Genomic DNA, 22,099 nt, shown 5'->3' on the forward strand with positions numbered 1-22,099 from the left:
TTTATTACTTTGATTGGCCTTGGTTTTCCCTAGCACAACTAACTTATTATTAATGTAGCGAAGTACAGCTGATGACTTCTCTAATCTAAAATGACGTACTCTTGTTTATCGGTTGTTTCGACCTTGTTTCTCATAATAATCGTGGCGAGAACAATCGTGGCATAGTCGCAGGATCTCATTTTTAATTCTAGTTCAATATTGCAAATTAATATGGATGACACTTGTGGAAGTATGTTAATATCTTGAAACAAATGTAGCAATAATATTATAAGAAATACCCCTTTTGTTTTGTTTACTTTCCTGCAGCAAGTTTTTTTTTTTGGTCTTCCTTGTTTGGTAATATATACTGGGATAAAACATGGAAAATACTGAACAAGTTTTGTGTCAATATTAAATTAAGGAGGTGTCTTACAAAGTTCTACATAGAATTTATCCTGTTAAACGTGTTTTGGAGAGATTTAATCTTTATTTATTTATTAACCTTTATTTAACCAGGTAAGTCATTTGCAAACCAGTTCTAATTTGCAATGACGACCTGGCAATATTTCAATAATATTTCTTATGCTTGTGAATTTTTTGGACAGGAAAAGGAAACAATTTTGCATCAGTTATATCATTGTATCTACTCAAGACTTTTATGAAAAGATGTGGAAAATTATATTAGTAGAAAATTGGGTCATATGATGTGTTAGAATTTGATTTTTTTATTTTGAGAGATATAATTTGGAAAGTAATTAACAATATATTATACAGCTATTTATTGTATTAGGAAATATCAGGCTATTCACAAAACAAAATGGGTCCTTGTAAACCAAACCTGTCACATTTTATAATTGATTTCAAATTAAATAAAGTTCATATTGAAGAAAGAAATTAACTGTCAGATACAATCATATAGACATTATATATTGAGAATGTGATTGATGTTTTTGCGTCGTGTCTTTGTCATATTTCTGCCGCGTGTCACTGATCAAACCAAACCATTAATCACAGGTGCGAAGATATCAGTCATTGTCCCGTCACCAAAGTCTCAAAAATCAACTTGACGATCGAGTGAGTGTTGTGCAGTTGCATAAAAATGAACTTTATTTCCCAGAAACCACTTCGCGTCATCGTCCACTTCCGGTCATGCGCGATATTCTAAAACGTAACACGTGGTGACGTGCGGCCGACATGGCGGATCAAGGCGAAACAATTTCACGTGAAGAGATAAACACAGAAACACAAACAGCAGAAGATGAAACGACACACAGTGAAATGAATGAAGACGCACTAACAGAAGAGACACATAAGAGTTTTAAAGATCTGGTGAGGAACACAACTGACAAACATTTAATCATCTCATCTGATCCGCTTTTACAGACATATTGACGCAGTACACGTTGTGTTGTATTGACACTTAAGATAACGCGATAACTTCATTTTTTACTCACATTTATATTTGTATTTTAATCTGAAGATTTTACTTGCTAATATATTTTGTGTGTGTGTGTGTGTGTGTGTGTGTGTGTGTGTGTGTGTGTGTGTTTGTTATAGGGTGTCACTGAAGTTCTGTGTGAAGCTTGTGATCAACTGGGATGGAAGAAACCAACAAAGATCCAGGTGGAGGCGATTCCTGTAGCTCTAGAGGGTAAGTTAAGAAGCCACTGCTGTCGTGTGTGTGTGTGTGTGTGTGTGTGTGTGTGTGTGTGTCTGTTACTGCTGTCTGCCTGCATGTGTGTGTGTTTTACTGCTGTGTGTGTGTGCGTGGTGTTATTTTTGAATGTGTGTTACTGCTTTAAGTTGCATTGTGTGTTTTTTCAGGTCGTGATGTCATCGGTTTAGCAGAGACGGGTTCGGGGAAGACTGGAGCGTTTGCTCTTCCTATCCTGCAGTCTCTCCTGACGTCTGCGCAGCGGCTGCATTCGCTCATACTGACACCCACACGAGAACTCGCCTTTCAGATCTCAGAACAGTTTGAGGCTTTGGGCTCCAGTATTGGAGTTAAGACAGGTAACACACACAAACACACACAGCCTATATGAGTAACCTTCAGTACTACTGTAAATCTGCAGACAATGATTTTTTTTGTGATTAATTACTCGCCCTCATGTCATTCCACATAAATTAAGACATTTTTGATGAAATCCAAGAACTTTCTAACCCCTGATTGACAGTAATGCAACTACCATGTACTAAGTAAAGACTTAGTTAAAATAGTCCATGTGAATCCAGCAGTTAAATCTTCACTTCATCTCTACTGTACAGAAATCACTGATCTCCGCTGTGACCCCAACCCCGCGTTTAATCAGCCTGGTTACGTGATGCGTCCGCATGTGTTGCAATTGCAAGTTACTTGTTCGCTTGGGCAAGTCCAAATACTCTCTCGCTTGTTCATCTAAAACATTTAGTTTTCCCAGACAAGCATTAATGTCGAGCCCTGCCCCAAAATAACACCTTTATTTTCTTTTCTTCACACCACTGCTCTCTTTAATGAGAGGAGTTGAATCGCAGAGGTCATATTTCATGTATTCTTTGTGCAGTTTGTCACTTTAAAGTCTTAATTTATTTATTTATTGTTGTGCAGTCATTAAGCTAGATTAGTGGATGCAGACATTTAATATTCATCTGTAAAATATCAAATTTGCATTTACTAAAATATGTGCTATTGCTGTGGTAGTGTTGGGCGATATGCCCTATTTTGAGATCGTCCTATCGTCAGCCTGTGAGATCGGCGATACACGAAATTATCGGGGGGCGTGGCAGTAGTTTACTCATTTTTTTATTTGTTAATTTTTTACTTGATGGGTGGACAAAAACGAACAAGAGCAACACCGTCATGACCGCAACCTTCTTAAAACTGATGGCATTAATGCGAGCGCTTCATTAAAACCCTAACAATGATTACTTAATAACTCTAAAAACATGCATCTGCGCGCACGCACGCACACACACACACACACGTGCGCGCACATACAAACAATTCAATGCATTTGTTTAGTGCTGTTGCAGAAGACTACATGTGTCAAGCAGTGGTGCTCTCATGAGGTGCCTTTTTAAACGCATCAGTCCAGCGGAACGCGATCACATTTTAAACACAATCATATATTAAACACGAGGGACGTGTTGCTACAACTCATTGAAATGCATATCATAAACAGGATTAATACCTAGTGATCTGACTTCGGACAGCTCTCTCTGCACGTACGCAATGCCAATATGCAGCGGGTCATATTTTAAACAAAAAGTAAAGTTTTCCTCAGCTCGCATGAAACGCATTAAACTGAACAAATACATAAGGATTACAGTTTAGTTTATGTTTAGACTTCGGACAGACGCGAGAGCGTGTGCATGTGAGACAGAGAGAAGCGCAGCTTCTCATGACGCGGCGCGCTGGATTTAGTGCTAGAAGGAGTCCAAGACGCGCGCATTAAGTGCAGGTACGTGCAAGAAGGAATTCTCTCTTTACAAGCTCTCCGCGTAAAGTGAAGCCCACAAACCCTCATGTGAGGAAAAGCATGCATTGTGGATGTAAATGTTAAACTATGATGATGATGATAATAATAATAATAACCATTCGCCAACTATCGTCATGACTATCGCCATGAAAGCCTGCCATTGGCGATATGTCTGAAGATCGTCGATACACGATACTATCGTCTATCGGCACAACCCTATGCTGTGGGAAGCATTGCTATTATTTTTAGTCATTAAAGGCGCAAAAGAGGATGTTTTTTTCCGCGACCGAGAATCCAAAAACGGTTACTGAGTTTTTTAAATGAGCGCATGCGTAAGAACAGCCTCCGCCTTCACAGCTCATTTCTAGGAAACGCCTTCCAAAACTCGTGCAAGAACGAGTGTTTGTTTGGCACCGGCATATGCTGTGTCGCGTCAGTGGATTCATTATATGAAATGATATGATAATAAACACATAAGACATTAAAACGTTAGATGAGTCGACGCTAACTTACTCCCATTTCAACTAGCATGTACAGTACAATGACAACGTCAATATACCTTAATAACAGTACAACAATAATTATTCCACAAAGAAAGAATAATCACTGTTACCTGTTAAGAAGAAATTTTGCGAACTGCGCGTCTGTCTTGACACGTCTCTGTTCCTTCATTGCTCTCCAGCATTTAAATGTTTCTCCATTAACGACTCTGGTTACATTAAGTTACGTTCTTCTGACAATTTTCTCCTATTCCCAGCAGCTTTAAAAAGGTCTTTCTTTTGCGTCCTACTTCGGGTTTTTTTCTCTTCCATGGTGCAAATTCGAGGAGGAAAGCAGCCGGATCGACAATGAAAACAAATCGAAACTTAAGACGGAGTTTCATGCGCTATGCGCATGCGTCGCTTGTGTAAAGTTGCTGGAGCACGCACGTATCTCACGAGGATCGTAATGGCAGTGATTGACAAGCCAGAGGGCCAATGATGATTGTGATGACCGCAAGAGCAATTGGCTGATGTTTTTAAGGCCCTATCTTGTGCACAGATGACGTATATTAATATTATTACTTTCAGTGCACCTAATAAATGGTATTTTATCAATTTAGTAAAGACAGTTTTAAGTAATATTGCAAAAATGTACAAAACAAACATCCTCTTTTCCACCTTTAATCTTATGTACTCTAACTCATACAGGTGGCGATACACTGTGTTCTAGGGGTGGGACAATATATCGACACTTCTGTCTCTGGTAATATAATAACCGAAACGCTGGCATAAAATATCGATAAATTAATTAATAAACAAGGTGCTTTTAATAGATTTTCCAGCATCATTACTTTATGGATCCTCAGGGTGGCGCTAAACGCATGAATGATTAGAATCATTTTGAAAGACAAGTAGATCGCGAGCCCACCCCCCCAAAAAATGTGTTTCAGCATCTCACGGGTTAGATCACTTGCCCACCGCGACACCGTCTTTGACTCTGGTTTTGATATTTTTTTGTAATTGTATTTAGTTTCGTTAGAGCAGTGTTTCTCAAACTTTTTCTGCCATTCCCCATTTTGGAGGTGGGGAAGGGTTTCAAGCCCCACCTGTCCCAATCGCCCTTACAAAATCGTAATCAACTAGGCTTTAAGTTACAGCGTGACATTTTCTACAGTCTGATTTATTTAAGTTTTAAGCTAGGTTTATGTTTAAATGTGCCGTTTTGAGTGTATGGTCAATAAATACTTGAATTAATAGATTTTCTCACATTTGTCATGCCCCAGTTGTAATGTTCCTATTCCCCACCAGTGGGGCCCGCCCCACACTTTGAGAAACACTGCGTTAGAGAGAGCAAACACTAAGAACTGAATGTGTCTGCTGCCTGAATTCAGTGGTGCTGAACGCCCGTCACGTCACAGAGCAGCAGGTGTCAGATTTTATTTACTGTCAGAGTGTGCGAGGCGAGCTGACTGACTAGATGCGTGCTTACTCGTTTTTTTTATAATATACATATGATGTTTAATATAAGCGAGATCGTTTTTTTGTTGTGTTTTTCATCAAGAAAAATAATAAACCCATCATTCAAGCAGCTCTTTATGGAGAAGTAGCCGGTTGCTCTGCTGGGGACTGGCGGGTTCTGTCACTGTCAGAATGACCTGCGCACATTGACTCTAAGTACTTAATTAAACCAGCTGTTGCTATTTAACGCAGCGTACGCAAGCACTACATTTAAACAGTTGCGTAATTGAGTAAGTATAATGCGCACATCTGCATGTGCATTTTCAAGCCCCTCCCACCCAGTTAGGGTTAGAAAATTCTGTCACTGCCACAACCCTAGAGCCCTGTACCTAAAAAAACTTTTTGTGAACTTGCATAAAGAGACAAAAGTTGCACTTAATCTTTTCCTGGGCATTTTGTTTTTGTAGTTTGTCAGATATTGTTATGTATCGGAATAGGATTAGCAAGCAACACACCGATTATCGGAGAATCACTGCATCGTGATGTCATCGTTACCGTAGCCATGTACCGTGCATCAAATCGTATCGTGAGGTACCCTGCGATTCCCATTAGGGATGGGCATTTTCCAGTAATTTACTATTCGAATATTTAAGCTCATAAAGATCGAATATTCGTTTATTTAAATTATGTTAATTAAGACATGCGTCTTTTGTATTTTTCATTTTGTCATAATTTCACAGAAGGCTTAAGGAAATATCCACAACATATAATATGTATGCATGTATTTTTAAGTTGAAAACATTGTGAAAATATATATTTTTTACATTCTTCTTAAAAAATATCCTACAGAAAAAAAGGCGTTAAAACCCCACGCGGAGCGAATTCTGAGTCAGTCAAACCCTTAGTTTCAAGTTGGTCGTTAGTATGAATTCATTACTGTTGGATCTTACATACATTATATTATACCAAATATTATACAATAACCCCAAATCTAAGCGAAGTTTGAGGACTTGACAAAGTAGGCTATCATCATTTAAACCCTTAAACAGACTCCAAATAAGAGCCCGGAGCAAACAAAAAAAACACATCTACATAACCGACTGCTCAGTCGCCATATAAATATCTTCTCAGTTTAGTTTGACATGTATTTGTGAATAAAGAAACCATCTTTATCCTACCCGCTTCTGGGAAAGCCCGTTCTTCTGACTAGATACAATAATGCCGGTGCTGCGGAGAAAACTCTTCCTGATGATGGTTATCCGATAAAAACAACAGACGGATTGAACAAGATTGAATATCTGTATTTAGCTGGCTCGATAGATTATTGTTGACTGTGCAAAGTTACTAACGTTAGCTTAATTTAACAACATGTCACGAAGACGGAGCTTTGCTTTTAAACAGCCATGTGCAGTTATCCGGTTCATTTTTGAAAGAGCACCGCATATTATAAATGTTCTCCGTTTCATTTCGTTCTCCGTGTCTGTCTCGTTATTAACAAAATAAAGTAGACTTTATAACAGAAAGCTTACAAATCTCTCATGATGTGTTAATGCGGGCGGCGGAGAAGCACGTTTAATAACACGTGAGCCCTCACTGAGCCAGTGGCCAAATACGGCGCGGTGCACAAACCTGGAGATAAAAGGAAAACTTAAATTCGTCTGCAATCTGCATTGCCAAACAATCAGAAATACATACAAATTAATGTTCATGTATATCTTACATTTAAGTATGTAAAAGACAGTATAGATGAAGTGAAAAAGCATGAAATAAGTCGTAACCCTTTGGTGGCACATTAAAAACAAACAAACATTCGAATAGCATTTTTTAAATTCAAATTATTATTGCTGATCGAATATTCGAATATCCGTGCCCATCCCTAATTCCCATCCCTAATGTGTTAATTCACACAATGGGTTTTACATCAAGTTTCCTCCTGACAATCATGAAAGTCATATTCAGATTTGATGTTTAAATATGTGAACTGACTGCTGTAGGATCAGTCAATTTGATTTAGGAAGTGATTCAATATGTTCACTAAAATGAATCGGACATCACTATTTTGTCTTGAAGCATGTGACTCATTTACTGTACGCCAATGATGAGGATCATAATAATTGTTACAATTAAAATGACTTTTAAAGTATTCTTAATAGCGGTGATTTACAGCAACAATCAACATTGTGCGTGAATGACTGTATAGAATCTAAATAAGATTTACACTTTATATTAAAATAAACAAAGAAACGATTGGGATCAAAGCAAAATTAAAATAATGTTTGTGTGCTCTTGTTAGGCAGTGACTGATGTAATAATACTAAAGGATTGTTTATATAGAGATGATTGTGTGTTTGTGTTTCAGCTGTTGTTGTTGGAGGAATTGATATGATGTCTCAGTCGCTTGTTCTTGCTAAGAAACCTCACATCATCATTGGTAAGAACATTATATAAATCTTTCATCTTCTGTTGGACAATTCTCCAAATTAGGGCTGGGCGATTTGACCTAAAATCAAAACCTCGGTTAATCTAACATTTGACATCGGTTACGATTAATAAACAATTATTTTTTTGCCTCATAGTTCACTGACAAGGTTGGAAAGTTTAGGGCACACCTTAAATCAGCCTGCAATGCAATTATTCACATTTTTCCCAAAATAACTGCATTACTGAAAAATATTACTGTAAATAGACTTAACTCTATGCAGATGTTGCATGTCATTATGTACAATTGATGAAACTTTCAGAATGGGAAGTTATGAACCAAAGAATCATACAACCCCCATGACTAATTATAGACATCAGATACATACATAATAAGTTGTATCCAGATAGCATATTGTAATGAGATGAGTAGGGCAAAATACATACTTGGACTGTATCCTTTACACGTTTCTTGTATTCAATCCATTTTTTCTTAACTGGGCACTGATGTCTAAGCCATTTATTCTCATCTGTAATGCTTTTGGTGTTAATGTAGACTAGAAGTTCTCCCGTTCTCTCTCTCCGTCATCTGTAAAGTGTCTAATTAAACTCACGCGGGTGCGTCTTTTCGCGGTTTTTAGTGAGTGAGATGTGATGACATTACCCGGGCTGCTTAGAGACCCATCGGTAGATTAAACTGAGCGCGTATGCGGTAAAAACCCGATCGCGCATTCCGTATTTTTGTCACAGGTGCCTGCACATTCGCGAGTACTTCTTAAAAAAAAGTACTGTGCTTCTTTTGGGCACTAGATGATCCTGCTGCTCAGTTAAACAGTGTTTGAGTTCTCCTCCATGTTTCGCTGTGCCACTGACAGGACGGGGCGGAGTTACGCAACATCACACGCAGCAGTTTGTTTTTAAAGGGAAAGTATTAACAGGATTAAAAACCGAAATAACCGACATGATAAAATAATGTCGGTTAGAGGTTCTGAATTTCGGTTTCGGTTATTTTTCGATTAATCGCCCAGCCCTACTCCAAATCTCTGAATATGAAGGTGTTAAAAGATAAGTTAGGGGTTAAATCTAGATCATTTCTTGATATTACAGTATACATGTTCAAGGTTTTATTTATAAATGCATTGGATATCATAAACTAGCAAAGGACATGATTTAAAGGCTTTATTCTAAAAATATGTCCGTTGGGTGACTTAGTCATTAGAGTGGTCCTTATAATGTGCCATTTTTATTTTAAATGTTCAACTCTCACCCCTAAATGTGTTAGGATATCAGTAAAAACCCACTGTTCAAAATTTTGAATTGTTTCTACAATATCAGTGCGTCGCGCCTTGCGTTTGCAAGCGTTTAAAGCGCTTTGGTTGTGACTGGCCCCTAACTTTGTTCCAGTTATTTCAGTCTTTTCTGATCCATGTAACCATATAGCGGATTTGTGTTGCTTCAGCTATTGTCTCAGTGTATATTGTCTATTATGCTTCATTCACATTGAAGCTTTCTTGCTTTGAAAGACATATCAAACTAAAACAGGAGTTTTAATTGCGTGGAGCATGCTCAAATAAGTATATATTATTAAACAATTATACATGCTAACACAAAGTATCACATAATACGCTAATGTGTTAAACTTCAAAGGTCTTGAGCACACACACACACACACACACACACACACACACACACACACACACACACACACACACACACACACACACACACACACACACACACACACACACACACACACACACACACACACACACACACACACAATACTGTACGCTATTTTAAAGATCTGATTTTATAAAGCCTTAAGACGTTGGATGGATGCAATTCACTATGTGTGAGCACACGATGCATCTATTCTCTTTGTGTTCAGTTATAAACTTAACTTTCCATTGTTATCATTCACTATTTAGGCAAAAATAAAAAATAAACTGGCTAAAAAGTCAATGTGGCAAGTGGTCAAAAAGTTAACTTCAGGCCCTGCATGGAGGCTATTCAAAATGGCTGTAAATGTTATGATGATATGTTACGACGATCCTTGCTGTTGTTTTTCCCTTGTGATAATATATTTGAAACTTGGATATTTTATGATCTTTTAACTTGCTATGTATTGTATTATGTTATATGTTGATGTTATACGTTGTTATGTCTGTAACCTTGCTAATTTGTGCTGCTGCCTGTCTTGGCCAGGACGCTCTTGGAAAAGAGATTTTTAATGTCAATGAGTTTTCTTTCTGGTTAAATAAAGGTTATTTACATGTTTTATATATATATATATAAACATGACGACGTATGCAGCCTAGAAATGCGACCTGCGGAGGCTGCAGCCTGTCCACTAGATGGCAATCTTACCCAACTTAAACACTGACGCATTATCTCGACACAACAGCGTTGTGGTGGATTTAGCGTGACGTGTGTGTTTTGATCAGGCTCTGAATCTGATCTCTTACAAAAGTTCTTCACAAAAATGGAATTATCTCCGCTTTTGAGAATTTGAGAGGTGATAACTGATAAGAGAGCAAATGAAGGTAGGATGAAACGTTTTTGTTGTTGTTTGAAAGCGGATGGACTGTTCTTTCATTTGATATTTTATGTTTATTTAAAGAAGTTTTTCTGTTAGTTTAAACTAAAACTGGATCGGGCAACTTAACGGGGAAAGAGTTCAGAATGCTCCCGAGCATATTTGATCATCACTTCAACAGTTGCACGATATAAATGTTAATGTGTATTTTAGATGAATGTTGATTTATAAAATAAACACCACAGTCTTAAATCATATTTTCATTGTGTCTTTGCTGCGTCTGTGTTGTTTGTGAACTGCGCTCTGTTGCAGTCACACTTGATTCTGTGGAACTACTTTGTTTGGCAGAAGAGTAATATTTGTACTAATATAATTACAACTTATTTGTGTTTTTATTTTGGTTTTAGACATCCCGCTTCACATTGTGCCTAACAACACCCCTTAGCTGTTATAAAATGCACTGGTAACCCACTGCTGCTTGAGGTTTATTGCTTTATTATAATATTAACAAAATAATTTTAAAGTTTCACGGGCCAGATAAAATTAGGGGCCGGCCCTGCCCTGAAGTTTTACACCCCTGTCCTAGATCTTTCAGTTGTTAAAAAAGGTGCATCTGTTCTTCACAAAAGTACAAGTGAATCTCTGCAAGTGGGCCCGGTCGTGCTTATCAGTGCACCCTTAGACTCCTCTGTATTCAGGAGAGAGTATCAGCGTAGTGTACACACTTTTCTTAGTGCGTATGATGACGTGGATGGCAAAGAACCCTCCGCACACTGCATACACTCATCTGAATGTGACACGACTAAGATGGTGGCGTTACTGGAAGCTGGTCATTTTATTTATAAAGTTTTAAAAATGGGTATTTTTTACAACACCACCACACGGATTTCCTTAAGAAGGCCTTTGTTTACCTCCCTGGAGCTGTTTGGATTTCTTTTGTGGAAGATAAATGGACATTTTTTGTACTAAGGGAGTACAAAAAAGTTCGTCTATTTTCTAAAATAACTGAAAATGTGTTTGTCTGAAAAATGATGGACATATATGCGTCTCAGACTGCTTGATGATGAGGAAATCATGGGTTTAATATCATTTTTAACCAAACTATCCTTTTAAAAAAGCAAACTGTGTTCAATTTAATTCACATTATTTTATTATAATGCTCCTTCACATTTGATCTCTCATAGCAACTCCAGGCCGCTTGATAGATCATCTAGAAAATACCAAAGGCTTTAACCTGCGAGCGCTGAAGTACCTGGTGATGGATGAAGCCGACCGCATTCTCAACATGGACTTTGAGTCTGAGGTAAACACACGTCTGTATATGATCTCTAACAATACAGTTTTTATCTGGCTCAGAGTTTTCATTCTGGTCCTGTAGTTTGTGAGTGCTGGTCACTATAAAGATTATTGTGAATAATATTTTTTCTTGGTGGTAGGATAGTAATATGGTCTCATATTATTGAGGTAGAAATATTTCACCCGATGAGTTTCTGTGTTTTCAGGTGGACAAGATTCTGAAAGTGATTCCTCGAGAGAGACGAACTTTCCTGTTTTCAGCAACAATGACGAAGAAGGTAGAAAGAGTTTGAAGCTGTGAGAGTCTTGTGAACCGACAGCACTGACAGCGACGTGAATGTTTTGTGTTACTCGTTTCAGGTGCAGAAACTCCAGCGGGCGGCGCTACGAGATCCTGTCAAATGTGCCGTTTCCACCAAATACGCCACCGTAGACAAACTGCAGCAGTATTACATATTCATCCCATCAAAATATAAGGTTCAAGAAGAAACTATTCACAAGTCCTACTGCTGTTATAGGCATCAGAATATATCATTGTGTTTAATTAAAAAGCTGTATGTTGAATGTTTGAAAATATAGACAACCATTAAAACTGATGACAGGACGTTACAGATCAGATTAGGGTCGGGCAACTGATTGGCTTTTTAAATTCAAGGCACTTGAAAAATATCTAAAAATAATTATATGCATATATTTAAGTTTGAGATTTTCACCCTCAGTGTCTGAGAGGGGGCGTGAACCGATTAGTGTTTTAACTGTAGCCCTTTTTTTTTCAAAAAACTTCTGATGTGTCGTGTTGAGATTATTTTGCTTCTCCTGGACACTTTGGAGCCTCTTCGATCTCAAATCATAAATATCCAGTGTGTCCCAGGTCTAAGTTGTTTAACTACTGCCTTTAAGCCAATCGGTCAAAGACACACAGAGGAGGTTTCCCAGACCGGTGTCAAGTCCTAGCAAAAGACTAAAATGCACTTTTGAGCCGTCTTAACTGAAAACTACTTGCACTAACATATCTATATATATACATCAGTGCCATAGTTTTGTTTTTTAAGATGCACACCAAAGTTTATAAATAGTATAAAATGCTTTTCTATCTACATTGAAACTAGAACATGTTAATATGAACGTATTAAGCAAAGTTAAGTCTTCTGTGGCTCTGTAAAGAAATAATTGAATCGTTTTTTCTCCAGCTTTTGCTTTATGTACTACGCACACACATATAAATAGTTTATTATAAATTCTTATGAAAGTGACTGTAATGTGTGCAGCTAGTGATATATATTGATGTTTGTGTTTTAGGATTGTTATCTGGTTTCTATCTTGAATGAACTGGCTGGAAATTCCTTCATGGTTTTCTGCAGCACGTGTAATAACACTCAACGGGTGGCGCTGTTGCTCAGAAATCTCGGCATCACGGCAATTCCTCTTCACGGACAGATGAGTCAGGTACACGCTCAGAATCAAACTAATTATCACGTATGTTGTTTTCTTAGAAATATAATGCTGATTCAGCTTTAAATAACTGAAATTAGGAGAGAGAGAGAGCGCACATCAAAGCCCAACATTTAAAATCTCTCGTCTCTGTTGTGAAAGTTTTATTTCTCTAGTGTTTGATTCAGTACAGATGGTTTCACCGCAGCTTTACAGTAAAGTTTATTTTGCCTTTGAGAGAAAAAGATTCTTCACAATAAGATATTGAAGTCTGTTGTTGATCTTTAGGAAGTGTTAATGCTGATTGTGTATTTTGTTTTTCAGAACAAACGTCTGGGAGCTCTTAACAAGTTCAAGTCTAAGTCTCGCTCAGTGCTGCTGGCCACTGATGTGGCGTCTCGTGGGCTGGATATACCACATGTGGACTGTGTCATAAACTTTGACATCCCAACACACTCAAAGGTAAACGCGCACGCACACTCCGACCGGCAGAGATGCGTACACACACACACACAGACCGACAGACACGCGCACACACGCGCTTTTCTCTGAAGTTTTTTTTTAAATGTAAACCCTTCTTATTTCTCTCAGGATTACATTCATCGTGTGGGCCGCACTGCGAGAGCAGGGAGATCGGGAAAATCCATCACGTTTGTCACACAGTCAGTGGGTTTTTCTTTCTTAAACGTGTCTGTTTGTTAGTCCCCCTGTAGTTGATAATTTTATCAGTTAACTTATCTTTGAGCATCATAATAACATATGACAAAAGTTTTCCTGTGACCATAATTTCTAAAACAACTTGAATATAACCCCACACTCTTTTCTCATTTAGTGTTTTCTTTCATACAAGCAACTTTAAAAATTTGATTTTCACCACAGGGGGACTTAAAACCTCTCACTCGTAAGGGTGTGGGTCAGGAATCGATAGGCATGGGTGAACTGCGGGTCCAATAGCAAGACTTCATCGACTCTAATGCTTTCATATGCTCGTATGACGGTCTTTTCTGCTGAGGAGCACAGTGGAGAGCACGTTGAAATAAGGGAAACCATAAGATAGAATTCAAATTACTTCTACATAAAACAAAGACAATGAACAAATCAATTACAATTAGGCCTCGTCATGCAAACTAAAAAATAATGCAATATAAAACACCACATTCGATGCATACCAACACATATCAACACATATACAACTAGTTTATTGCAGGATACATGGGCAGTAAAGCAGTTATGTGTTTTTACTAATTTTAACAGACAGGCGGTTATAGTTGAACACCTACATTAGAAGTAACACTAACCCATAGAAATACATCGCGGAGCAGACTGTGCAGTTTAATAACAATATAAAAAACTCCAATTCATATCACTTTATTTTACATGCATTTATGAGCGAAACCTCTCAACACACGCTTTTTGAAGGTCAGTGTAATTTATTAATGTGTTGTGTACATTTAATTAATCCACATTGTTTTGGTGCTGTTCTGGTCCGTGTAATGACAGATATAGACACAATACACAATTATAGACGTAAAAAGCCTAAATCTGTTTCTCTGAAGATTATTAAGATAGATGATAGATAGCCGATTAATTTATGCTGGGCAGAGAGTGACAGCGCAGTCTTCTGGCAACAGTGTGTTTTTTTAAATATTTCACTGCTTTCTGTTAAATTGCTCAAAGTCATTACTGTTTAAAACATATTTGGCATCACATTCTTGATTTTATGGATTTTATTCGCGTCAATCCACAAGCATATAAACGACGCAAAACAAACAACACCCCGCTGCAAAGTGTGTTAGAAGTCTGTTGCTAGCAAAGGTACGAACCATTTACTGCAGGCACCTTAAACAGAGGCATGCTGTCGAGTGGGAGAGATGTTGTGCCCTGCGAAAGAACGCGGCAGCACGAGCAAACACGCCAAAAAACAGCCTACTGTCTAGAAACATTTACAAACTGCATCCAGTAACGTTAGTGATGCGGGTTGTCTCGTAACCCGCGGGCGGCGGGTAAAGTTTTCACTTTATTGCGTAGCGGGTCATTAAAAACAAACTTAAAAAAAAAACATGTATGTTGCGTGCAATACCCCATAGTGTTTATTTAATATTTGGGAATGTTTATTTTCATATTTTATTAGGTTTGATAAGGTTAAATTACGTAGCAACGTAACCTGATATCACATTTGGTCGTCAGGAAAGCGCCAAGTAGCTTCCGCTGCCAGCCACAAAAATAAAATAAACAGAGAAATAAAAGTGAAGATGAAAGACGAGGTGCAAGAGATATTAAGATCTGAATTTGTCGGTAGATAATACAAACATTGCTTTGTAAACAAGCAACTTAACATGAAGGTATTGTGATATACAGTGATTATTACTCATTTGAAACATACGACAGTAAACATAAAAAAAAATTTCAACTTACGATCGTCAATGATGCACATTAATAACAATCACAGAGAAATATCAAACAAATGACTGGTCATTTATGGGACGATTAAACGTGTTGCATAGATTTCTGCAAGATTAATACGCTCCGTGTCTATAAAAGTTACGGAAACTGCCAACTTTGTGGTCTGCTATTGCAATATGAAGCCATTTCTCCTTTTGCTCTCACGCAGTCTCAGTTTAAACCACACCTTGAGTCAATGCCAGACTGACCTCAGTACAGCCTTAGCATTAAAGAAGGATTTCATTTTTTTTCAAGCAACAGGTAACAGAGATCAAATACACCTTTTAAGATGGGATGTGTAACTGTATTCAGCCTTGCAGCTGTGCCAGTGGACTTTTATGGAATTTTTAAAATTACACTTTAGTTTCATTTGGTGCTTGGCTTTATTAATGAACATTTTTTTTGATGTACTTTAAAACAGCATCTCTTTGGCTGAATGTTTTCTATATTTGTAGATATGATGTTGAGCTCTTCCAGCGAATAGAAACATTGATTGGGAAGAAACTGCCTGCCTTTCCCACTCAGGAAGAGGAAGTCATGATGCTGATGGAGCGAGTGAGCGAAGCTCAGAGATTTGCACGAATCGTACGTGTCACTATTCGTGAGAAACAAGTGCATTGGTTGTTCTTGAGTGTGTCTGATGATGTTCTGTCTTTCAGGAGATGAAGGAAAATGGAGAGAAGAGAAAAAGAGCTCAACCTAGAGAAGAAGGGGGTGATGATGAAGAGCAGTCTTCTGGGGTTAGGAAAAAAGTCAGGGGTGGATCGTTTCGAGGAGGGAGGGGCGGCACCTCCAAACGTGGCCGCTGACTGTCTGTTGCATGTCTTGTGTATAATAAATCAACTTTTTCACAAAACAGTATTTTGCTTTCTATTCAAGTAGAAACATAACAGTGGTAGGGGAGACCGGGGTTGGTTGTCACAATTTTTACTCATGCATGAATTGCTCATCTTCAAAAAATCTTTCAGCAGTAATTCCTACATGAAATGAAAACTTGGGGTCTTGGCTTTAAATGTGTATACTTTTTACTTTTCGAATGTATTGTAACAGAAAGCAATTAACCATCAAAGACAATCTGACACAATGTGACAACCAACCCCATCACGGCGTTGGTTGTCACAGGGTATGGGGTTGTTTGTCCCTATAGTGGTTCAATAGGATTTCAGTGATAAAATGGGATCTGAAAAGATAATGTGTAACTTTTTATTTTTTTAAGCTAGAAACTGCAAATAAGTTTTAATATGAATACTACCACTATGATAGTTGTCATCAATGCCCCTCATGTTTAAACAATGAGATTAAAGTGGGTGATCAGTTATTTGAATTGTCTACTGTGTTGAGAAATAAAATGAAATTTTTTATTTTATTTTAACAGCAAACAAAAACAATCAGACAAACAGTCTTAAAAGGTCTACATGTCCAATATTCTTATGTGACAACCAACCCCGCAAGCTATGTGACAACCATCCCCAACTGACTTCTTGACAAACATGCTAAGCTAGCTGCCACACGGCTTTAACTTGATCGCTAAAAGATGACTCAAAATAAAGCTACTACTTTTAGCTTTTTAATGAGTGTTTTGTTTTTGAATGACTAATATCCTACAAGATCTCAACACCAACATGAAAATTTACTCTGACCCATGTGGGATTTGATTTTGTTGTATTAATCGTGCTGTTTATAATCTTAATTAATGTGTATTGTTACAACAATGTTTTCTGTGATGACCACAAGAAAGTTGTCTGTGTGTGTGGAGGGTTGCCAAGGAGGGGGTGGCTGGTGTGTGTGTGGGAGTCAGGGGGGCTATAGAAAAAGCCCTGGAGGGAAAACACACAGAGCAGATGGTTTCAGTGAACAAGTTGTTTGCTATGTAGCTATGTTGTATTTAGAGAGGGTGAAAATTAGTATGTTTAGCTGATGAATGCATTTGACCAATTCATGAACAATGGAGTATTGTTGTGTTGTTGAATAATTATGTTTTATATATTTACTGCTTACATTTCATGATGATTGCCAAACGTGTTAAAGTTACAAAGATGTCCAAATAAGGACTGTGGAAATTGATTTTGTTCCATTTTATATTTCTTTAATTAATCATTTTATTCTACAAACACTGTGTATTTCATATATGCATTGAGTTATTACGTAAAAATGAGGTGTTTGAGTTTGAGAGTGGAAAGCTACCAGCTTGGGTGTGTGTGTAAAAATGCAAGAAGAATTAACTAGGAATGTATGTCTGGAAATTGTCAAAGATAAGAAAGAGACCAGAGTGGGACAAGCAAACAGACAACCATGTATTAACTAATGCTTTAATATTCACAGGATAAAATATGCAATATATTTCTTACTGTATCAGTATTAATCATTGAATAATTGATGTAATAAATATAAGATGTTGTCTTTGATAAATGTGTATTAACCAATGAAATGAAGGTTGCATACAGAATAACCTAATGGGGGGATGGCAGCTCAACTTTGAAGAACAGAATCTCCTGCGCTTGTTCTTTGTGTGTGTGTGTTTTCTTCCCTAACAGATGTTTTTTAATAATGATTAAAGTGTTTGCTTAGAAGTAGTATTGCAGTAAAAGATTTAATATGTGTTTATCTATCTAAAGAAGTTAATGTGTGCCTTATTCATATAACCAATTTTACGAATAATGAAATGATGTCATGATATTGAAATGTGTTTTACATAATAATCACTTTCATCTTACAGCTTATGATTTTTATGAATAAATGAATGTTTCATTAATGATTTGTTTTTAAGAAAGCATTATAATATGCTATCTGAAGTCAATCATATGTGAAGTGGAGGAGTACTGGGGAGAAGGTGACGGGCTGCATGGCTCTCAGGGATGAGCGGAGAACAGACTTTGTTTTTTCTTTGTATGTGTGTGTCTATGTGTGTGGTGATGGAGTCAGATTGACGAGGGGAACGGCCTTTGTGGGTGGAGATTCTAAGAAGAAGATCGACGTCACATACTTTATAAATAACTGTTTTCTCCAAATGCTGGCTGTTAGTCGATTGCCTATTGTGGCCTTGAGACTGCCCAGCGCTGTAAAACTTTTTCATATCTGATCAATAAATAGTTTAATTTTAATACTGTGCCTTTCCTCTAATTATGAACATGCAGATGGACGCCTTAAAGTCCAACACCCATAAAAATAAAACATTGTCTCCTAACCTCAATGTTTTGTGTCTGCTCAGCAAAGTTTAAAGTGCAAATGAGTAAGCTATTAAAGGCTAACAGATTGATATCAAAATTGTAGGGGAGACTGGGGTTGGTTGTCACAATTTTTACTCATGCATGAATTTCAAAAAGTCTTTCAGCAGTAATTCCTACATGAAATGAAAACTTGGAGTCTTATGTGTATACTTTTTAATTTTCAATTGTATTGTAACAGGAAGTAATTAACCATCAAAGACACTCTGACACAATGTGACAACCAACCCCATCACGGGGTTGGTTGTCACAGGGTATGGGGTTGTTTGTCCCTATAGTGGTTCAATAGGATTTCAGTGATAAAATGGGATCTGAAAAGATAATGTGTAACTTTTTATTTTTTTAAGCTAGAAACTGCAAATAAGTTTTAATATGAATCCACCCCTATGATAGTTGTTATTAATGCCCCTTATGTTTAAACAATGAGATTAAAGTGGGTGATCAGTTACTTGAATTGTCTACTGTGTTGAGAAAATAAAATGAAATAAATTTTAGTGTTAAAACCTCTTTATTTAATGCTTTATTTATTTTATTTTAACAGCAAACAAACAATCAGACAAACAGTCTTAAAAGGTCTACATGTCCAATATTCTTATGTGACAACCAACCCCGCAAGCTATGTGACAACCATCCCCAACCGACTTCTTGACGAACATGATAAGCTAGCTGCCACACGGCTTTAACTTGATCGCTAAAATATGACTCATTAAAAAGCCAAAAGTAGTAGCTTTATTTTGAGTGTTTTGTTTTTGAATGATTCATATCCTACAAGATCTCAACACAAAAACAACACCAACATGAAAATTTACTCTGAGGTTAGGAGACCATTTTTTATTTTTATGGGTCAATGTTTTGTGTCTGCTCAGCAAAATTACAAGTGCAAATGAGTAAGCTATCAAAGGCTAACAAATTGATATCAAAATTGTACCACAGTGTCATGTAGTGTGTCTGGAATAAGCAGTGTGACAACCAACCCGTGAGACAACCAGACCTGGGGCCTCATTTATAAAAGTGCGACGTAGGAACAGTCCTACATTTCATCTAAGACCATAGCCGTTTCTCAATACCAAGTACGCCAAGTTCGGACTTGTGTCCTTCCTAGTTCGGACTTGCAAGTTTAGACTCGGAAGAACGAACTTCTGACGCAAAATGCATTCTGGGAAACTTCGCTGTCATAAGTCCATACAAGTCTCCTCTGATGCATCCTCGATAAAATGGGCAGATCAAGAACACATCCGGGGATTTTATGTGAACTTGGGCTTGATGCGAACTTTGAATTGGAACAGTACTTGGGCCGCGACTGATGACGTTTCACAAGAACGCAAGTACAGACAAGAACGCATATTGAGAAACGGCTCATTTCTGAAATGATCGTAAGTGTGATTCAGAGAAAAGGAGCTTACGCACAAAAAAACGTGCGTACGCCTCTTTTCCAGATGTGCGGTTTATAAATCACAAATGATCTTAAAATTGTGCGCAGCTGAATGCTTTTAGAACTCCGCCTTGTAAACGCCCCTAATTTAATTAATTAGCATATAAATATTAAATTTTCAAATGCCAAATTCTCTGACTGCTACAATGGCGAGTGGTAAGAAAACATATTTGTTGTCGTTTGCTTAAGTTTTTAATATTTCTAAATTCTAACATGGAAACTTTATTGACATCACTCAAGTTAAAGAGTAACTAAACCCTAAACCAACTTTTTTTAGTTAATTACCTGTAAGAAAGGGGCTTTATTAGTGCTGTTAATTGATTTTAGTAAGTTTTTTGACATTTGGATATAAAGTGTTTCAATACTACAATATATGGTGTAAAAACGTCTGAGTGCTGCCCTCTTCAGGTTGAACGGTGGGTACTGCAGTTGAATTTTCCTATTGGATGTTGGGTCCAAAAAGTAACTCATGACGTAAGCAGGTTCAAGCTCACCACGCCCTTGTTACGATCTCACCACACACTTAGTTCGTCCCCTCTATCTCCGTTGGGATCTGCCCACTTTTCTTGCATTTTTCAAATATTGTCAGTGGGTGGAGTCAGGCTCTGACCAGGGGTTTAGTTACGCTTTAAGGCGATTATTAGTGGATCTTTCAATTCACGGGTTTCAATTAAATATAGTTTTACACGTAGGCTAAACATATATTATATTTGTGTCTTTAAAGTTTTGTTTCAGTTTGCCATGCCTACTGCGCGGTGGTGTTAAAATAAGACATTTTTGACTTTAAAATTCAAAGATCGTATCTTAAACTGTCGGAATATATTCCATATGGATTCATTTGGATTTACAGATGTTTAACATTAAAATCGATGCATGGAAATAATTTATATTACTTTTTGAAATACCCATCACTCTTAAATGTCGCATGTCCCTTGGATGCATCGAGGCTTCACAATTTAGTTCCTTTCACGTCGTTTTAATCATTAAATTCGATCGGTTTTACTTACATTCAATCAAGCACATGTTCTGTAACATTTACATGTGCCTTAAACACTGCGAAACAATTTTGCTATATTTTTAAATATTTTTTGAAAAGATGACGAACTAGAAAATCGTTTTCTGAACCTATAGCTTGGGCGCCATCTTTTTGCATTAGAATAGGCCTACAGTTTAAAATATCAAAATAGGCCAACATATTTTGTTTTAAAATATATTCTAAAACCTGGTTAAATGATTTTGGAGTAGCCTAGTAGGCCTTCTCCACAGTTTGTTCATTTTCTGTGTGCATCATTGTTGCATGTTCCTATTCTGAATAAACAAACAGCGCAGTTTACAGTCTTTGTCCTTGTTGCATTAGCTCATTAAGGTAATTCTAAACAGATTTCTGTAATTCAAAAAACTCTGAATTGTAGTTGAGAACGTCACGGCGCACTATTAAAACATTGTCTGTAATGTGTCGGTCGGGCTGGGCTCGGACACAACGTGCATGTGCTTCGGTTATGGTTTTTGTGCCCGATCTAAGCTCTAATACAGATGATGTTGACGCTGTAAAAGTTTCGAATATTTATTTATTTTTTATCAAACATATTCAACACTTTTTTTACATTAGCCAGGGGATGAAAGAGAAAAAGAATTAAATAAAAACATGGAAATGCTGACATACATTAATACATTTAGCAATTTTCTTGTTTATCAGATTATTAATAGATTTTAGGTAGCCTATTGCTTAACTTCTAATAAAAAAAATACAGAATAATGGTTTATAATCACCATATTTACATTTACTTATAATAAACGTTGCAAACAAAAGTAACACATTAATCAAATAATATTTCTTATATAATAAGATATCATAAGAGAAAAAAACGAATTAAATATTTTCCAAAGTCTTAAGAAAAATATATGAATTCTAACAAAAGAGCACAAATCTAACCATTTTTTTC

General features: G+C 37.1%; 1 protein-coding gene across 2 annotated transcripts; it reads left to right on the plus strand.

Annotated features, from left to right (window-relative positions):
- Positions 1-1,108: 1,108 nt before the first annotated feature.
- On the plus strand, positions 1,109-16,356 carry ddx47 (DEAD (Asp-Glu-Ala-Asp) box polypeptide 47). 2 transcript variants are annotated; one of them, XM_055195192.2, is made up of 12 exons: positions 1,110-1,308; positions 1,537-1,630; positions 1,804-1,992; positions 7,737-7,808; positions 11,516-11,634; positions 11,834-11,905; positions 11,988-12,104; positions 12,927-13,073; positions 13,383-13,520; positions 13,650-13,720; positions 15,956-16,085; positions 16,160-16,356. In XM_055195192.2, exons 1-12 carry the CDS (start codon positions 1,174-1,176, stop codon positions 16,307-16,309), a joined length of 1,434 nt encoding a protein of 477 aa, XP_055051167.2. In that variant the 5' UTR covers positions 1,110-1,173; the 3' UTR covers positions 16,310-16,356. The 2 variants fall into 2 exon arrangements, with proteins under 2 accessions (XP_055051168.2, XP_055051167.2); XM_055195193.2 differs by lacking the exons at positions 15,956-16,085; positions 16,160-16,356 and adding an exon at positions 13,938-14,599 and having other exon boundaries at positions 1,109-1,308.
- The last annotated feature ends 5,743 nt before the right edge of the window (positions 16,357-22,099 follow it).

The sequence above is a fragment of the Misgurnus anguillicaudatus genome, chromosome 19 (assembly GCF_027580225.2).
Source record: "Misgurnus anguillicaudatus chromosome 19, ASM2758022v2, whole genome shotgun sequence".
Taxonomy (NCBI): Eukaryota; Metazoa; Chordata; class Actinopteri; order Cypriniformes; family Cobitidae; genus Misgurnus; species Misgurnus anguillicaudatus.

What these genes read in the sequence shown, in the direction of transcription:
- ddx47 (XM_055195192.2), top strand. Translation starts at nt 1,174, where the DNA reads ATGGCGGATCAAGGCGAAACAATTTCACGTGAAGAGATAAACACAGAA. An exon ending in ATAAGAGTTTTAAAGATCTG is followed by an intron (nt 1,309 to 1,536) that starts GTGAGGAACACA and finishes TGTTTGTTATAG; the next exon opens with GGTGTCACTGAAGTTCTGTG. An exon ending in CAGTATTGGAGTTAAGACAG is followed by an intron (nt 1,993 to 7,736) that starts GTAACACACACA and finishes TTTGTGTTTCAG; the next exon opens with CTGTTGTTGTTGGAGGAATT.